This window comes from Ochotona curzoniae, unplaced genomic scaffold (assembly GCF_017591425.1).
Source record: "Ochotona curzoniae isolate NIBS_2020 unplaced genomic scaffold, NIBS_Ocur_1.0 scaffold_4701, whole genome shotgun sequence".
NCBI classification, from domain to species: Eukaryota; Metazoa; Chordata; class Mammalia; order Lagomorpha; family Ochotonidae; genus Ochotona; species Ochotona curzoniae.
The window spans coordinates 56385992-56406079 of NW_024467122.1; the positions used below are offsets into that span (position 1 = coordinate 56385992).

Consider the following 20088-nt stretch of genomic DNA (forward strand, 5'->3'; position numbering starts at 1 on the left):
AGATCATACTACCTTAGGCCTGTAGTCCTGGATCCCCAGGTTGGTAGGTCTAATCTGAGTTAGAGGCCACTAGGGCCATCCCTAGAGCCAGACCTAGGTGTTTGCGATCTTGAGGCACATTTCATCTGCATGCTACTTGTCAGCATGCCAAATAGGTTCAAATTTGCCCTGTTTTCTACCTTAGCTCCAGATGAAGTAGAGATTGTGCCAGGCCAAACTATAGGACTAAGTCAAGCAGAGAAACCCCTTACAATATTTGGGGGAATTCTCTGACAATGATCCTAAATGCTCCTTAGTGTGGCTAAGTTGTGGTAGAGAGAAGGGCATGCAGACCACCCCCTTTAGTGGAAGCACATGTTGGGAACAATGGTCAGACAAGAAATCAGGTGGGTCAGACAAGAAATCAGGTGGGTTGGCCAGAGATGAATGGTCAGACAGAGGCATGAGAGGGCCCTGAGGTGAGCAGAATGGAGGGTGGTCAGCCAGGTTGAAATTGCACAGAGAATAGGATGGGGGAGGAAATGAAAAGGAGTTACCAGGAGGGCTTACATCCATGTAGAGAGCAGAGTAAGAAGGGGATGAGGTAGGCAGGCCAGAGGAGGAGGGCTGAGGATTGCAAGAGGAGGATGGAGGGGCAGTTTGGGAGGGGAACCCATTTCCGGCTCTCCTAGAGGCTTAGATTCCTGAGGCCTAAAGGGGAAGAGAAAGGGGATACCCATGGCCTGAAGGAAGTCGACCTCAGAAAGAGAAAAAATACCTGGATAAGAAGGGTCACTGTCATTTTTCAGTGTAAAATCATCAAAACTTTGGAGGCCAAACATGCTGAATTCTGGGCACTTAGAATTATTGTCCAGTGTACATCGGGGCCAGACTTTAGTAAAATTAGTCATTTTGGCCTTACCTCTGCCTTTAGGTCCAACCAATACAGGGTTTTTCAATAGACCAGAGGTTAAGCAGAATATGGAGGCTCAGAGGTGAGAGAGTCATTCCCTAAGACATATCCACCAGAAGCTTCATGCAATGGGACTCTTCTCTTATGCTTCTCTGGGAGTAGTCCCAACTTTCTAAAACAGTCATCAAGTCCCCAGAAATACCACAAGCCCCCAACTCCCCATCAGACCTCCCAGCAGTTTCCCCCTGTTCCTGGAAAATGGAAATGGGGAAGACGGGGCTACAGTCTGCCTTAGGCCTCCTGGAGGCAACGGCTGGTCGACTCCAGCATGCTTTGGGGAGACAAAGTCCATCCTCTTGCCACTCTAACAGGCTGAATGATCTGGCAGGTTGCATGGAAAGGGGAGGTGTGACAGAAGGTCTCCAGCTATGAGCCAACAGAGGCACAAGAAAGTTTAAGCTGGAGGTGACCGGGTGAAACCAAGGCAGCTCTTAGCTCATTTGGGGAGTTCTGGAGAGGCATCTTCCAAGTTCATCAGGGACTAACTAGGACTTTCAGCCTCCCTCCACCAAGGAGAGACACTTAGCCAGAAATTAGAGAAAAAGAAAAGGGAAGGTGAAGCTGGAGTGCCCTGTCACTTGGTTGCTGCTGATACTCACCTGGGGAGTTTTGAGTCCTGTCCAGGAGTAGTTTTGGCCAGAGATTGACAGTTCCCCATCAGGTCAGCCCCAGGCACACTCATTCACAGTATCCTTCCAGAAAGGAAAAATAGAATTCTTAGGAAAGCAAAGGTGAGGCATTATCAGATTTAGCCATGCAGGAGAGGTTGGCTGTGGGCTCTCTCAAAGGGTGCAGGAATCCATGGTCATGGACTCTTGATTGTCACCCCCATGGCCCTCACTCCCTGTTTGTTTCAGAAAAGAGCATAAGCATTCAGAAGAAGTGGGAGTCTCAGCTCTTACCTGGAGGATGTAGGAGTGGCTAGTTCAGGCAAGAGGCTGATTCCTCGCACTCCTCCTAGCTTTTGGCACCAGCTGTTAGGAAAGAGGTGCATAATGGAGCAAACAGGGTACAGGCTCACCATCCAAAATGAACATTATTAAGAGAAATGCGGCGTTGCAGATGCAGTAAGCACATGGGAGCAACTTGGTCCTTCAGCAGGCTGTGTCTTATATAGCTCAGGGGCTTGAGTTTTCCAAAGGGTGAGGAGTGGAACAAGAGGAAGTAGCTTTGCAAGCTCAGTGGGTATTCCTCTCTGAGAGCCAGGAATGCAGAGGGTGGGGTGGGGAACAATACAAGGCATAGGTTAGGCTGGTTTTTGAAAGATAGGCAAAATCCCTGCAGGCACGCATTGGCTGAGGCTTATATCCTTGTCCTGTCACCAACACTATTCATTATCCTGTTGTACCCAAGCAAGGTAATACACAGAAGCACCATGTACTGGTAAAATTTGGAAGTCCTTTGTTGCCAGTAGTGGAGAGTGGGCACATCCCCCAAAGTGTCTCGACCCAGAACTGTAGAACATTGGGGTTGATAAAGGCAAAGATCACAAAATCAGAAGGAGTTTAAAGGGACAGAGCTAATGCAGAACTACCCCAGGGATGAAAAACTACTAATCACTAACTTTACAAACCTCTCTCGTTGTACCAGGTGAAACTCACATTTTTCCTAGTCATGCTTGACCAGCCTAGCCAGGGGTTTGAGCATTCTTGCCAAGCAAGATGCTGTTTTCTCGGCCAGGCTATAGTCTCAGGACTTCACCTCACCTAACATAGAGCCCAGCTCATCACAGAATCCCTTTATGCCAGGCGTGTTATTTTCAATTCCAGCGTCTTACTAATGTGCGCTCTGGGAACCAGGAAGTGAGAGTTCAAGTAATTGAATCTATACCTCCTATGTGAGACCAAGAATGGAGTTCCAGGCTCTCAGCTTGAACCTGGCCTAGCCTCAGCTGTTGCAAGCATTTGGGAAATGAATCAGAGGGCGAGAGATCTTATTCCATTTATGTATCATCTATCTATCTACTCTGTCTAGATTACTCTTAACTTTCAAATAAAAAAATACAATTCACTTAAGAGATCGGAATTGCAAAATGCTGCATAACTGTGAAGAAAATCACTCAAGCTTTCTCATTTCAACTTAAAATCTAGGGGAACTGAAGCCCAAAGAAATTTTTCTACACCTAGGGACAAAACAGGGAACATTAAGTGGTCCTCTTACTGGGCATGAGTATCTCGCCTTTGTATCTACATTCTTTGAATATTTGAAATGGTACAGAGGAGAGGAAAGTGTAGAAATATCTTGATAAATCTTTAATGAGAAACAGGGTAGTTAACAAACCCAAACAAAGCCTCCCCACAAGGCAGGGAACTTCTGTGGTCTACTGAGAGAGCAGAAATATGAACCAGTGCTAGAGCCAGACTTGACCTCAAGAGAGCACTCAGTTCAATCTCTCCTCTCCCCATTACTTCACAGAATGGGCAAAAGATAAAGGGTTGTTGAGACCATCCTAACCATCATACAAATCAGCAGTAATGTTAGGAGGAGAAGCAAGAGATCGTTTTCCAGTAAGACTTTCTTGATCTCACTTAAGATGTAAAGGAGTTTTTTTTCATTTGTGTCTCCAATACAATCTACTTTGTTTTCCTTTGAGTGATTAATGTTTTCTGCAAGGTCATGGAACCTTTTGGGTGATTAGATTTATTTTTCACATGGTCACATTACCTCAAGAAATGTATAATAGGTAAATTTTTTACATCCCTTCTCATTCTCTCCATTCTTTTCTGTCTCTCACTTTTTTCAGACACCTCTCTCTCTTCCATAGGTACATAAGCCTGGAAGCTAAAGAAAAAGAAAAAGATGGCAGACCTAAATTATAAAAACACAATTTATGGTTTTCTTTAATATTTCAAAATGTGGACTAACGCTTGAAAAACACAAGTTTTCAGTGTACTGGCTCTAGAAAAAAAGATGTTTTTCTTTCTAAATGATATAATAACATTTAGGTAAAATTTAAATTTTATTACTTCTTGGTCCTCACTGACACAGCCACCCCTCTGACTTCAAGTTCAAAATAATCTCTGGTACTTATGATTGAATGCTATTGTAATTGGTGCTAGTTTAATTTGAGCCCATAGGCCAAAGTTAGCTAATAACATATTTCCCAACAATTATTTACATATTTATAAAGGCTTCTTTAAGCAAATTTACAAAATTGAAACATGTCTAAATTAATCTTTCCAATCCCTTATACATAGATTGAATTGGTTCATTTTATTCTTGATGCCAATGATAGTAATGATATATATATATTTCCTCAGACATGTAAAGGAAGGGAGAAAAAATGCAATAGTCCAATGTAGCAAAAAATTCCCTCCAATAAAAAGGAAGCAAAACATTATCAATAGTGCCAAAGCATTTACTCAGTTTTTAAATTATTACAAAATGCCACAAAAAGTGAGCAAACACAGTGAAATGATAGAAAAATCAGACATTAACAATTAACCGGGTAAATCTAAGCAGGCATGTATGGAAAATGGAGAAACCTATAAGCATTTCCTATACATGTCATTTCATTTAATCCCATTCTAGGAAAGCTATCCCAGACTTGGAAATGGAGACAAAACACCTGTGACTCAGGCCATCACTTTATCAAGCCTAATCAAAGGTTCACTGACTCCTGGGAAATGTATTTTATTCTACTACCAAATCAATAGGGATCAGATGAAGAACACTACAGAGTTGATTTATAAAAAACTGATCAAACTTGATGACTTTCATCTTCTTAAAAAGTATTACCTTGAAGGTAAATTTCTATTTCCTTATATTCACTACCAGTCTTATATCTTTTTTAGAAATCTTGTTTAATCAAAGCCTTTCCCATTAAATTCTTTTCACATCACTATCATTCTGATGATGAGTGGACTGGAATCTAGCTCATCTATTCATATGAAACTATGTGGTCAATATGTGGACAATACATCCTTTACAGAGAGAGAGAAACTAAGCCTCAGAAAAAGCCTCTACCTGCCCAAGGCTATGAGACACACATGACAGAGCTGGGGTCTAAACACAACTCTACCTCACTTTTTGTTTACAGGAAACATCCTTGTGACTTAGATGTAGACTGAACTTTTGGATTCACACATCTCCAAAATACCAACCTCCTCTACAGAAGTCTAAATATTTAACATCAAGAGCTGGGGTTCCAAAAGTAGCTAACACTAAAAGCCCCAATCTTGAATATTTAAATAGTTATCAAACAGACTGTTTAAACATTTTTAATTTTAGAACTGAAATCAAACAAATTAATAAAGTACTCTTCCTACTGACTGTATGAAACACTATCATTCATGTGTGACATTCCACCGCTTGGAAGGCTCCATTAATGGTTCTAGGCAATATTTAGCAAATTCCCACTGAGGATGTTACAAAAGTTACAGAAAGCATTAAGAATACTCACCAGAAAGCCTCTCCCTGATGTTTTATGGACATATCCCTACAGGACATTGGGTGAGAATTTCTGAAATAAACTTGATCAAATTAGCAACTGACCTTCCTGTAAAGATAGTCTACTTTATCTGTAGACTAGTAAAAATAAATAAATGAGCACGAGGAATAGCAATACACTTTTCTAATCTGGCATGAAAGTGATTTTTGTCCTGACTGACCAAACTAGTAGCCATCTGGACTACAGCATCACATGTCACTTAGTCCACAAGCACCACAGTAAAGACTTGACATCTTGAAAGTCTTGGGGGAACGGCTCCCGTAATGTAGACAGGCTCATCTGTTGACAGGCCTGCTTTTAAGTTCAGTTATGTGAGTGTACCTTTGGAATACACATCTTTATCCATTTGAAGATTTATTCACTGTGTATGCAGATTTGTAGCTTTTTCTTCATAAGGTTCTCAAGGTCAGATCAGTTGGTCCATAGGTTGATTCTTGTTTTATCTGATTTTACTGTGAAGACTTTGGCCACCGCATCACAATGAGGCAGTGACCGTCTGGCCTGGTTTCCTGGAGATCACACTGCTATTTGGCAGGCAACGGTCACTGTCTGCCACAGATTTAAATGAGGCAATCTGCCCTGTCCCTAGCCCCTGATCCCTAACTCTGGATTAGCTGAACTTCAGCTCCAGCTGAAGTGAAAAGATAATTATGTGATTCCAATTCACCCTGACTCACAGCTTCACTGTTTAAACCTACTTAGGGTGTCTGTGGTTTTCTTACATAAATTTTCAATCCTGTTGTTGTTATTATAAAGTGTCTTTTCCAGTCCTGATGGTGGGGGTGTACCTTTCACTCGCATATTTCTTCCAGATGTGATAAGCTCACCATAGCCTTCTTGGTGAGCAAAAGCATATCCAGATCTTCTTGAGCTTGACCTTCGGGTGTGTAATCTTCTGCTGCTCCTGGGCCGTGCCTTCTTCTCAGTCCTCTGCCACTGGCGAAGCTAGAAAGAACAGAGCAGGTAAGATGAGGTATCCAAATGATAGACTCCAGGAACTGAGCAACTCTATCACATGAAAGCAATAACATTCACCTTCATGGCAAAAAGAAGTTTTAAAACCAAACCCAGGAGACCAGTGAATGCTCCAGGATCCTATATGGGTGCTGGTTTGTATCCCGGAGGCCCCGCTTCCCAGCCAACTCCCTGCTTGTAGCCTGGGAAAGGAGTTGAGGATCGCCCAAAGCCCTGGGACCATGCATCCATGTGGGAAACCTGGAGGAAGTTCCTGGGCTCCTGGCTTCAGATCGGCGCAGCACCTGCCGTTGCAGTCACTTGGGGAGTGAATCATCGGACGGAAGATCTTCCTTTCTGTCTCTCCTCCTCTCTATATATTTGACTGTCCAATTAAAATAAGATAAATCCTTAAAAAAAAAAAAAAAAACCTAAACCCAAGAAAGTTTCCATCCAGAAGATCAGATTACACTGGTCAGTTTTAATGTCTTCTAAGAAGCTACTAAGTGAACAATAATAAACCAATTTCATTATCAAATCATTTATACATCTTGATACAGAAGCATACTTGAGTGTAGTTAGGTTTTATAGCCTTTTCTAAACTTTGAGATGATAATAATTTTGGGTCCCATTGATCCTCCTGACAGGCCCCCACACTCTTTAGAGGTTCTCTGGATCCACGGTTTTTCAGTTAGTGGACCAGAAGAAAATACAGCAGAGTCCAAAATGTTCAGCTCATGTAGATAACAGAACATGAGACGGAGGGTTTGAGTTTTTCTGCTATTTATTTGCTTGTTTTGTAACTATGGGAAGGATTCAGTGTCACTTGGATGGGGTTTCTACACGAGTTATTTCCTAGTCAGGTTGAAGAGAAAAGACCTGACTGAGGTTTGTTGCAAGCAACTGTATTCCGTAATGTGGCATATGACTTGCATTCTGGTGATTGCATTAGGAAAAAGCTGCTAAGCAGAAATTGCAGTCAGATTTAGGATAGGAAACATGAGTATCATCTTCCTTTCTTCAGCTCATCCTACATTTTCTGGGCATATGTCAAAGCCAACAAGAAAGGAAAAGCAAGACCAGGGCCTCTTTTTTTAAAAATTGGAAAGTCAGACATAAAGAGAGGAAGATCTTCGGTTCATTGATTCACTCCCCAAGCAGCTGCAATGGCTGAAGCTGTGCCAATCTGAAGCCAGGGTCTCCCATGTGGGTGCAGGGTTGCAAGGCTTTGGGCCGTCTTTGACTGCTTTCCCAGGCCACAAGCAGGGAGCTGAATGGGAAGTGGTGCCACCAGGATACAAACTGGTGCCCATAAGGGATCCCAGTGTGCAAGGTTAAGGAATTTAGCCGCTAGGTTATCCTGGCTGTTCACTTCTGATACAGCTCCCTGCTTATGGCCTGGGAAAGAAGCAGAGAATGACAGAAGTCCGTGGGAGACCCAGAGGAGGCTCTTGGATCCTGGCTTCAGATCAACTCAGCTCCAGCTATTGCAGCCATATGGGGAGTTAGCCAGCAGATGAAAGATCTTTCTGTCTCTCCTTCTCTGTAAATATGCCTTTCAAATAAAAATTTCTTAAAAATGTCATTTGAAAGACACATTTAGAATTTTCAGTCCACGGATTCATTCCCCAAATTGCTGTGATGACTGGGTTCTGGGTCAAAGCCAGGGGACTATGAACTCCCTCTGTTCTTCTACATGGGATACAGGGTTCCAAGCACTTTGAACATTTTTCACTGCCTCCTCAGGCACATAGATAGGGAGTTAGATTGAAGGTGGATTAGTCAAAGATGAGCCAGTGCTCATGATAAATCACAAGAAGTGGCTTTGCTGGCTGTGCCACAGTGCCAGCCTCTTGTCCCCAATTCCCTTTTAACATAGATTCAGAAACATGAGGATATCTCACCTTCTGATTATATCATTCTATAAAATTTACAGTTCCTTTTGTGCATACCTTGTTTCTCCTTTAAGTTGCCCTCAAGCCAAGAATTTTCCCCATAGCTTGCCTTACTGATCAAACAACTGTCAGATTAAAAATGAACTGCTTTTTAAAAATCAGCTTTTAAACATACTCAAAGGGTCTTGCAAGCCTACATTTGATTTACATGCTTTTCTTCACTGACACACAAAATCAGGACATTCAGGATATGGCAGTCCCATCCACTCTGTCAAGGCATGTACCTACAGGCAATTACTCTTGGGAACTTCATTAATCCTTCCAAAAACTTCTCATCAGGAAGAAACAGACAACATTCTAAGAACCATGAACCAGGCTCCAAGCACACACATCAGCATTGCAACCTACCTGGTCACTCAGGGTTGGATATAAATTCACCTTCAAGAATCGGAAAATCACCACTGGCAGAACTGAAGCCACTGTTGTTAAGATAATAACAAGCCAGATGCACTTCTGGGTCAAGGAATGCCTTGCATTTCCTGTCATTAAAGAGAAATGTACAATGAGGTTATAGAGAACTTAATGACTCATGGTTATAATCTCTTGTAAGGGATTACTTTTTTTACCACCTAGATAGAACCAATGAGTGCTCCTCCACCTCAAGTGTATAGTATATTCACAGGTGATAGGAGAAGAAACTGGTAAGATCATTCTTAGAAACTGTTTCGAGTTATCACAGCAAGCCAAGCATTCTGTGATCCAGGCTCAGTCCAGCTTCACTCAGGAAGCACAATTCTTTTATCCATACTCATGATTTCTTTGCTATAAGACAGCCATAATTTTTTTAAAGCCACATTTGCCTTCATGGACACTTGAATAGAAACTATCATGTGTGGCTAAACAATAAATATTTTGAATGCAGGGTAAATCTCAAAAAATGATCTTGTTGACTGGTTATGTCAACCTTTTGTGAAAGGTGAGCTTTATCTATTGCAGGACCAAACTTTTAAATTCCAGGCAATGGTCCCAGAAAACCTGCCTCAAAGGGATATTCTTTCTCTTTGATGTTCACTTGGTTCTGAGGTACTCAGGATTCCTACAAGAACAGAGAGGCAATATTAAATAGAGCATCTCCCTTTCGGGGCCCTCAGGGTTACTGCTGATGTAGCCATCCAACATAACAGGACAACAGGACAATGAAACTCCTTTCCAAGCCTGAAACCAGTTTGCTTACTTTAAATTCCCATCTCACATACTTTGATGTTTCTTTTAAAAAGGCTGTAAGGAACATAAGACAGACAGATGCATTCCATGGGAAGATGCCAACCTTCTTCTATCACCAAAATAAATCTTTTGTCCCTGTTCATTCTCTAGGGATTTATCATGATACCCCCAATTACTTAGGTCCTCTTTCTCCGTCCTCATGTGTTAACACCATTCAGATGGGCTTTGCTTATGAGGGGTTGGCTGGTTATTGTTATGTCTGCTTTTACTGGCACTGCAGAGTAAAATCTGCCTACTAAAGAGCAACAGATTCCAGTTGTCTTCAGCCATGGGCAGAAACAAATTTGACTCAAAAAATTAAATGCTCTTTGAGCTCCTTGAAGCTCTGTGCCTCCAGGCATGGCTGGAAAACAAGCTTCACTATAAACCACACTCTTGTTTGCTGCAAGCTACTAAGGAAAGAACTTTTTCCTTAAACCTCAATGTTGATCTAAAGTTTGAAGTGTCTTATTGGAGCTTAGTAATTAATTCCTGGAAAAATATGTGCTTAGCTAAAGAGAATGGTCTCTCCACAAACTACTTTCTACTGTGGAGTCACTCTAGTCTGATTATGCATGTTAGAATGCATTCTGAAGACTTCGAAGTCAATCCAAGGAACTTTAATTTACGAACCAAACAAAAATAGTTTCATGATCTGATTCAAAATCCAACATGATTAGAATCTTTGGTAAAGAAAGTATTAAAGTTTTCTCCATATATGTAGGAAAAGGCAAAAGTTGAACAATATTCTTAAGTGCACTGTGAATTCGAATGGAGTTAGGATCTTGGGTGCCTTGGCTAACAATGGAAATGTTTAACCTTATCATTGGTTTGATTTTTTTCCTCCATGAATCCTTCTTCTAAGAATCACTTTCCTAGATTGAATTACCAACTCAATATAATTATAAATCAGTCTTATTCCATTCAGCTCAAGTAGACTGCCACTGTCACTCCTTGCCTTTTTTGTGGAGAGGAGCTCACAAAATTACTTTTATGAACTTACCTCACACACATTAGAGATTTCAAAATTTCTGGGAAAATATAATAGCACTCTTGTGTAAATCTGACTAGGCATGACTGGAAATCATTTTGAAATGTACAGTGAAATAGTAGCCTACTCTGTATGCTGACCAGATGTATACTCTTTATATAGTAAGAAAATTTCCTAAAATCTTTCTAAACATAAATTCTATGTTACCTATATGATATTCACATTGCTCTGCAAAGTCTCCAGCCAATAAGCAAGCCACATTTGCTTGAACAGTAACAATCACTATCATTGCAATTAACATTTACAGAAAGCATATGTATCACAATATATTTTAATATTTTATGTGGCTATATCACTTAATACAAGTTTTCCACAAAAATAGACTAATATCTTCAGTTCCTAATTGAAGAGCCTAAGGCTTGAAAAAGAGAATAAATTTCCCAAGATTACACAGCTTATTAACTTGTGGAGTTGGACTTGAACCCTGGTTCTCTGCCCATCATTGCCTACTCTTGATATCATTTATGAGTTAATGTCCAGCCATTATTAGAACACCTTAAATTATATGTTATTCTTTCCTTTTCTAACTACAAATTATACGGGTCAACGTTAGCAGAGAAACTGGTGAGAATGTGGCCAAAAAAGGAGTGTCTAGCATTTTTTTCTTTTCACTATCACAATATGAAAATTTGACAGGACTTCTAGAAACCCCAGTGTATATACTCTTTTTTGTAGAGAGCTTATAGCATCTGAGATGTTTGGAACTTGTAAGCTACTATCAAAATTATTCTTTTGCACATGGTAGAGAGAACATCAACTCATCTTTTAGGACACCTTGTACCTCCAGCTAGATCAGTCATTTCCTAGAGAAAGATCACTCATCATGTCCAGCTCCATCCAATACACACAGAAATAAGTTATTTAGAAAAGTGTCAGCACAACACCAGGCCCATTAGACCATAGGACTCACCAACAAATGGAAATTGATTTGGGAAGATGCCAAACATGCCATAACTGTGTGTTGTAAATAAAATGGCGAAATAAGTTGCAATGCTGCCCCAGATGAAGACATGATTAATGACAGTCCAGTAACTGGTGTCCAAGGCTATCTGCAAATAAAATAAAGTGTAAGGAGGAGGTCTGTAAACATTTGAAGAACATCATTCCTGTACTGTGACAGGAAATTTGTACCTATTTAGGTATTAGGCGGATGACAGGTATCATCACTTTCTACACAAACACAGGGTCTGATTTAACTCAGTATTTCTGATACAGTTGATTTTAGAGCCTTTATCTACAAACCAGTACATCTGCCAGTTTGGGTTAGTATCCGAAAAAGAATGTCAGATTCCTTTTAAGTGAGAAAAAAGCAAAATGGATTATAAATTTGAAGTTACTTTCCAAATTACTTTTTCCTTCTAGAGGAAAAATCACCTCTATAGCATGCACCTGTGAGATTTATATTATACCCATGAATTTCAATGACTGTCTTTACACATGTATGTTGTTTAACATCAAACTCATTTTGATGATCCTTTCTCTTAAACTGATCAAATAGTAAGAAAAATTCTTAATCCTCTATTTGACCTAACTTCAGAAACCTTAATTCATAGTGACCTGGAAGCATGCTCACAGACCCTTCTCCTGCCCATTAACTGTGGCAGCTCAGTGTGCCTGATGTTAGAGTCAAGGAACCCTCTTGAGTTCTCCAGAGGGTCAAACATGGTCTCCAGTCATTGTTGTATCTCAGAGATCTCATGTGAAACTTAAGTGAGCGCCTACATTTCTACTAGAGTCTACGCAAGATCACAAGTTTCTTATCTGCTTCAAAGGGGCCAACTTATCCTGCAAATAGATCCTCTCAACACGTGTGGATACACTTCCCCTTCTTGGCTTACTGTTCCTTAAACTGTGCTTGCAGCCTGGGTTATGACCTACAGGGGACAGAAAACGGATAAGCACTTTTCCTCTTTAAGCGATTAGTCTTGTCATCTGTGCTTTGGCAAAGAGGTTCTGGTTTTCTGTTCATTTGGCTACCAAGACATCAGGCAAAAGTTTATTGTTCTACCTTCTATCACTTGTCAGTTCATCCCCATCAAGAGGTAATCAGAATCTGACCTGTGTTGGTAAGAGTAGGCAAAGAGAAATTACAATTCATTTAAAACAACTCAGCTAAAAAATCAAGAACAGGTGACTCCTATTGAAGCAGAACTAATAGAAGAGACAGACAAGTATTACAAGCAAAAAAAAAATGTAATAGGATCTCTTAAGGATATGCAATTAGATCACAGAAAAACTAAAATAAAAAACACTATTTTTGAATTTTAAATTTAATAAAGAAACCAAATAAGAAAAATCACTGATGAGAACTGAATTAATGTTCTGGAATAAACAAATGGAAATAATATCTCAACAGAGAACCAAAACTTGATGAAATAGAAACCATGTGCAGAAAGATATAAAACATAAGTGGCAAATCATTGACATGAGATTGATGAACCAAATATTTGATTATTATTTTTCTCTTTCTAAAATGCCATTAAAGAAGTAACAATGAGCTAAGAAAACTGCTCTGTGATTTTCAGATCGAAGAGTCTTTCCTTTCCCCCCACCCCTGCAAGCTAATGAAGAGGAATACATTCTGATGAAATTTGTACAATATAAGGATAAAGAGTATATGCTTCTAAATAGAGGAAAGTGAATCAAAAGAACATAAAACTTCCGTGGTGAAAAGGCTCTATCTCAAAAATTTTGTGCCCTTCCAATACATCATTTAAATATAAAACTGGAAAGCTCTGAGCTCAAAAGTATAACAATCTAAAAGCATTTCTGAACAAATTACTCAATGATATTACTACAAACAAAAAGTAAATTATAACAAAAACCTCAAAATAGCAAAACACAAAGCACTCAAGTGGTAGTCAGAAATGATTCTTATGAATTTATACTTAGCTCTAAATGAGTAACAACATGACTACGACCTGCCAGTATTAATTCTGAAAGAATTTGGAAACAGTAAAGATGCATGTTAAAAGAGCATTTAATAACAGCCTGACACTAACAGTCTAAATTATTCACACTCACAGGAGTTGAGGATGGGAAAGGGGATGGGGAGGACAAGGAAACAATTTACAAAATTAATTGGAGGTGGGCGGAGAAGAGTCAAGAACAGGATGTTTGAATGAAAATTTATCATTATGGAATTTTAGCATAGAAATGTAGATTTAAAATACCATATTATGAGAAATCATTAGTAATATGAATAAAACAACTTATTCATAAGTTAACTTTAAAACATCCTATTATCTATAAAAATGCAAAGTAGGACAGAAGTATTCAAAGTAATTCTAAATAGGCCAGGCACTTCACATCTCAAGTGAATGCAATGCTGTTTGGAATGGGTGCTACTTTGGATGCTCCCACCCCATTTTGGGGTACCTCAGTCAACTCCCAGCCCTACTCCCGAGTCCAGATTCCTAGTAACACATGATGACTTCAGTTGGGTCTGCTGTGCACATGGAAGACTCAAGCTGAGCTCCTCAGGGTTTGCATGTGTCGTACATCTGGGAGTGACCCAGTGTTGAGGAGCGCTCTACCTCTGCTGCTGTCACTCTCTTTCTAAAAAGTAAAATTTGGAATTAAATATATAGTATAAAAAATGAATACTTTAAATTCTCTTATTGAAAGAACAAAGCCAGTGGAATAAAACAAATAAATGGACATGAAGGGATTGGCTTAGGCTATAAATTAGGCGAAGGCAACCTGAGAAAAATGAGAGACATGACTAATATTAATAAAAGCAATTTAGATGAAGTGGCTTTTCTTATGAAAAAGGATACAAGCTACAAAGAAAAGATGAATGAGGAACCTGTAGGTACCAAATAATAACAGCTGCAATGTGAGCTACAATTTCTTGGAAATGCAGAAAGTTCGTACGAATCATCACTATGACCACCTTTCAATACAATGCTCTCAGAATTTGACCAGAGTGACAGAAAGGTAAGGGTTCTCCTAGAGGTCTGTGGCTGTCATCAGTCTGGCAAGCAGTCCCCAGTGTGATCAAGCTAATCTAGAAGAGATGGTAACCACAAAGTTTTCAAGCAGCAACACAGTCATGATGTGGGGTGTTGCTCCCAGGGGCATTTGATCCAGTTGAGGCTCTCCCTAGTGCACGTCTCATCTTTGGACCTACATAAGAGTTTCCAATAAAAAAAAAAAAAACTCTTTTGCTTAAAGAGATGCTTAAAGAAGCATCTACTATTTGCTACTACAGCCTTTTTTGGAAAATATTGAAGAAGAAATTAATGAAAATCTATATTGTACGTATTCTTTGATCCAGCATTGAAGAAATAAAACACCTCCAATGTTAAAACTGGTAAAAAAAAAAAAAAAGTTTTAGAGCTAGCACTTGAGTGCAGTGGGTTAAGCCACTGCTGTGACACTGGCATCCCACAGCAGCACCTAGCTATTCCACTTTTGATCCAGAACCCTGCTGGGAGAAAAGCAGAAGCCCCAAGACAGTCTTCCTGTCTTTCCTTTGCTCTGTAACTCTTTCAAATAAATAAATAGTAAGAGTTGGAAGTTCTAAACGTATAAATCTCATTTCTGGAAATTCACATAACCCTGAACATAAAATAGACATAATAATGTATGCATTATAACATTGCTTCAATAACAGAAAGCATAGGAATATACTGAATGTCTAGGAGAACTAATGAATACTCTCTGCAGCTATTATAAAAGATTTAAGATGTGAATTTGGTGTTTTAGAAAACTGTCCAAAATATCTAGCTAAGTGAGGAAACCATACCAGAGTAATTTACATAATTAAGATCCTCTTATTGAATTTGTGTGTAAGCAAACAAAATATATGGAAGGATTTAAGCTGTCATTTTTACGGTAAAAAGGGAAGGAGGTTAAAATGATATATTTTATTAACATTCCTGTGTTGTTCAAAATGTTAAAAGTATTTTATAATTCAAAGAAATATAGGAACTGATATTTAAAACAAATAAAACTACCCAAGTTTGGCCTGCAGCATCAGCAGGACCTAAGATTTATAACTATATTAATAGTCCATGGAAATTTCATGGAGGTTGTTGCCACAATGATGAGTCAAGATTAGACAGTGAGGAAAGGACAGTAATGCTGCTATCAAAATGAGTTGATTCACAAATTCCTGAAAGTTAGGATTTCCTGTTTTAAAGACAAAAAGTTTTTGATTGAAGCCAGAATTGCCGGGCTTCAATGATCACAACCCCTCTGCATGCTGAGGTCTGAGAATTCTATGGCACCAAAACATCCTCAGAACTTCCTGGATGTAACATCACTCCTAACCTTCCTCAGGGAGTAGGACTATAAACGACCTTTAGGACTGGGTAGCTGCACATCTGCACTCCTATTTGGGGAGTGAATCAGTAGGTGGACTATCTCTTTACCTCTCCTTCTTTCTCCATAACTCTGCCTTTCAAGTCAGTCAGTCTTAAAATAAAATTATGCTTGCTATGATTTTAACCTATACTCGTAAATTCTTTGATATTGTTCCTCTATAAGCTGGAGACTAATTCTCCACCTTGAATGTGTCGTGGAATTCTTAGGGACACAAGAAAGACTAAAGAAAAACATGATTACAAAGAGGAAACCCAGAAACCAAGATCATAACCAAGGTAAATATCGCTTGTAGTAAATCATGGTGACATCTTATAAGGAGGGCACATCGCCTCTGTGATTCTTCATAAAATTCCACAGCCTCAGTCTGGTTCTAAGAAAACTTCAGACAGGCCAAAACAAAGGAATATTCTGTAAAACATCTCACCAGAGTGTCAGATCACTCTTCCCGAGTGTAAATATCATGAAAGATGAGGAATGGCTATAAGGGGATCAGAGACTGGAAGAGACAAGATGAAACTGTTAACTGCAATGTAGCACCCTGGATTAGATCCTTGAACAGAAAACATATTGGGAAAAGTAGAAAATCTGAGTCAAGGCTGAAGTTCAGTTGATAGTCTTGTACTAATGTTACTATCTTAATCTTGACAAATTCACTGTGGGTTTGTAAGATGTTAATCTCAGAAAACCTAGATCAGAGCATACTGCACAGGAACCGGGGCAAACACTGAGGCACAGTGGGCGAAGCTTTTGCTTGCAGTTCCAGCATCCCATATCAAAATACCAATTCAAGCCATAGCTGTGCTATTTTTGATCCAGCTCCCTGAAAACACACCTGGGGAAGCAGGAGAAGATACCTCAAGAACTTGGGGCTCCTGCCACCTATGAGAGACCAGGATAGAGTTTCTGGCTCCAGACTTCAGCATGGCACAGACTTGGCTGTAATAAGCTTTTTGGAGAATGAATCAGTCTATGTGTAAGATCTCTGTTTCTCTGTCTCTAATGCTCATTCAAGTAAAATGATACAAAACACTTTTAAACAAAAAGTGTACAGGAACTTCCTTTGTAGTATTTACAATTCTTGTATAAATTTAAAAATACAAAGTTTTGGGCCTGGGGTGATAGCCTAGCAGTTAAAGTGCTCACCTAGCATGCACATAGATCCTACATGGCACAGGTTCTAAACCCAGCAGCACCGCTTCCCATTCAGCTCCCTGCTTGTGACCTTGGAAGGCAGTTGAGGACAGCCCAAACTGTTGGGACCTGCACCTGTGCGGAAGACCTAGAACAGGCTCCAGGCTCCAGGTTCCTGGCTTCAGTTTGGCTCAGCTCCAGCAGTTGTTGGCTGCTTGGGGATTGAATCAGTGGATGGAAGATATTCCTCTCTGTCTCTCCTGCTCTGTGTATATCTCACTATCCAATAAAAATAAATGTGTAGGGTGGGGCTTTTCCCTTTGTTACTCCCCTAACCCCAGATACAGGGCAAAATGATTATATTAGTGTGGAAACAATGATATTACCCACTTTTACCCTGTAGCCCTTGACCCTTTGTACCCTAATAAACTAAGATTATTAAAAAATAAATAAATAAATGTGTACAAAGAAAGTTTTAAATTTTTCTTGTAAAAGTTGATTTTGTTATTTGAGAAAAAAAAAGTGAGCAAGCAAGAGAGCTTTCATTTGCCGCTTTGTACAAATGCCTGCCATAGCTGCAGCTGATACAAAGTCGGAAGCCTGGAACTCCATCCTAGTCTCTCACAGGGGTGACTGGGGTGCTGGTATGTGAACCATCATCTCCTACCCATCAGGATTGGAGGCAAAGTTTCATCCCAGGCACACCAATGTGGGATACAACCAACCTAAGCAACCCCTTAACCCACTGTGCCCCAGTATTTTGACCTAAAATATTTCTCTGTAAATAGTAAACAGTATATTCAGTATGCATCAGTGACTTCACAGGCAGCAAATTGGCCAAGAATTTCTACTTTTAAGAATATATTCTGAAGAAATAACTTGAGAATCATATTGTAAACTATGTATGTGAAGGTTTGCTCTTGAATTATTTGCTGTGGTGAAAATGTAGAAGCATTTATTCAGCCACATGGTTAAATAAATTGTAGAATATTCATATGAAGGAATACTACAGTCACTAATAAGAATATTTCAGAGTGGGTGTTTTGCTAAAACATTGGAAGGATGTGCTAAGCAGAAAAGAGTAAAGCCATAAGGCAGAAAGGATAGTGGGGAACCCCAGGAGCCAAGAGATTGAATAAGGTCAGAACATTGTGAAAAGCAAGGTTGGAGGAGTGGGCAGAACCACCATTGTCTCAAAGAGATGAAGGAAGAAAATGGTTGTTAAAGAGACAAATGCCCAATAACACTTGCATCAAATAGGTCTGAATGGCCTCACTCAATGCACATTGAATGGGAGGGCAAGTGGTCACTGTGAATTCTAACTAGGAACCCCCTGAGAAGCATGGATATCTAAAAACTGCATAATCAAGACTAAAAATTTTTCAAAACTCATAATGACAAGGATACAAAATTCCTTAGTCTTTTTGTGAACAAACCATATTTTTAAATGAGATTGTTTCTATGTCTTCTAATGTGTAAAAATGAGACATGAACTATGACATCCAACTGAAGAAAGAACTGTTTATAAGAAAAACAGCTCTAAAGTGTAAAGTTCATATCAAAACACAACTCTAATGCAGCTGTCATATATGATGATCAATTATGAGCAAGCAAAAAGGAAAAAATTACAGAAATATAATAAGGCTTTTTAAAAATAAAGACAAATTTGTAGGGCTTCTTGTAGTGGCAAATTTCACTAACAACATAATGCTTGTCACATTATGCCTACAGACAATCTTCCACGTCATTTATTATCCTGTTATATTTTGTATGATGCCAAAGACAATCTGAGGAGTTTTTCACAATGGAGTTTTCCTCCAAATTCTCTTAGAGCATCAAGTAATGGGCTTTACATGGGGATAAAGAAATAGGTACCACTAAGAAAAAAACAAAAAACAAAAAAAACTGCCTTCCTCTCTGTTGAGGGCCCATCCAGAGAGTTGGAAACACAGCCACATGACAGAAGTGAGGTCACTAGATTTTTCACTGTTCATTCAGTTATTAAAGGCAACAAAATGAACACACGGTCATATTGCTTGCCATACCCTTCTAGAGCTAGATTTTAACAATATGATGAAAGTTTCTGAGAACTTTCAACTCGATACCAATATGCATTAAAGAGGAAACAAACAAATCAAGATGCCCAGTGGGAGAAGGGCAATGGAGTATCAAAAATCATCTCCATGAAAATCATTTCCCTGAATGTAAGATTGAAACTCTTCACTAATTTCACAGAATCAATGTACCACTCCTTAGATCTCACTTTAAACCTGGAAGTTATGAAGTCTTACATCAAAAGAAAGTTTCTCTTTTTCTATTTACCATTGAAATTTTTCTTCTTAATACACAAGAAAGTGGTAGTAGTATGGTTATTTCTCTTAATGCTCAACCCCCCCAAAAAAATGATTGGTTATGAGGTTTCTACTAATACAGAGATTATAAGCACATAATTTTCTGATAATTTATGTGGAACTGTTTTTCCTTAAAATGTAGTTAAAACAAAAACTCCACTATTTCTTTAGAATTATCTCACCGCCCAACAAGTACACAAAACCAGTCAACAAAGAAATGCATCTATAACAGTTGTAAACTGATCAAGTTAAAATGCTTTCATCAGTAGGGTTACCTGCACACTGACCACGATGACCAAAGATGTCGCCAGGGTAACTGCAAATGATTGGTAGTCAGCAATGTGCTGGCCTTCTTCTCCAACCATGTTGTAGAAGGCCCCATAGGGGATGAAGAATAGGACTAATGATGTGTAGATTCCATGTGCCACACAGATGAAAAATTGACGCTTATTAAAAAGGAGATTTAGTTGTCCAGGTTCATAGAGCTGGGGGCAGTCCATGCTGTTCTGATCACTCACATCCTGTAAACAGAGGGCATATTAGTGGAGAAAGGCTCAGGAGAATGAGAGGCCCCACACTGCATCGTTCCTGAATGCTACATGCCCTAATGTGCACTACTCACTGTGTCACATCAAGACATTAACTTGTTTTTGTTTTCATTCCAACACCCAGAAAACAATAAAAGGACCTGTATTTTATGGATAAAGAGC

The 20088-nt window shown here is 39.3% G+C and overlaps 1 protein-coding gene across 3 annotated transcripts in view; it reads right to left on the reverse strand.

Moving 5' to 3' along the window:
• Nucleotides 1–4294: 4294 nt before the first annotated feature.
• ATP8B4 (ATPase phospholipid transporting 8B4 (putative)) overlaps nucleotides 4295–20088 on the reverse strand; it is a 249725-nt gene continuing 233931 nt past the window's right edge. For all 3 annotated transcript variants that reach the window (XM_040969053.1, XM_040969054.1, XM_040969052.1), the window contains exons 25-28: nucleotides 19654–19899; nucleotides 11476–11614; nucleotides 8660–8790; nucleotides 4295–6347 (exon numbers count right to left, since the gene is read on the reverse strand). In XM_040969053.1, coding sequence (XP_040824987.1) covers nucleotides 6084–6347; nucleotides 8660–8790; nucleotides 11476–11614; nucleotides 19654–19899 — 780 coding nt within the window. In that variant the 3' untranslated portion in view covers nucleotides 4295–6083. The remainder of the gene's footprint in view (nucleotides 6348–8659; nucleotides 8791–11475; nucleotides 11615–19653; nucleotides 19900–20088) is intronic.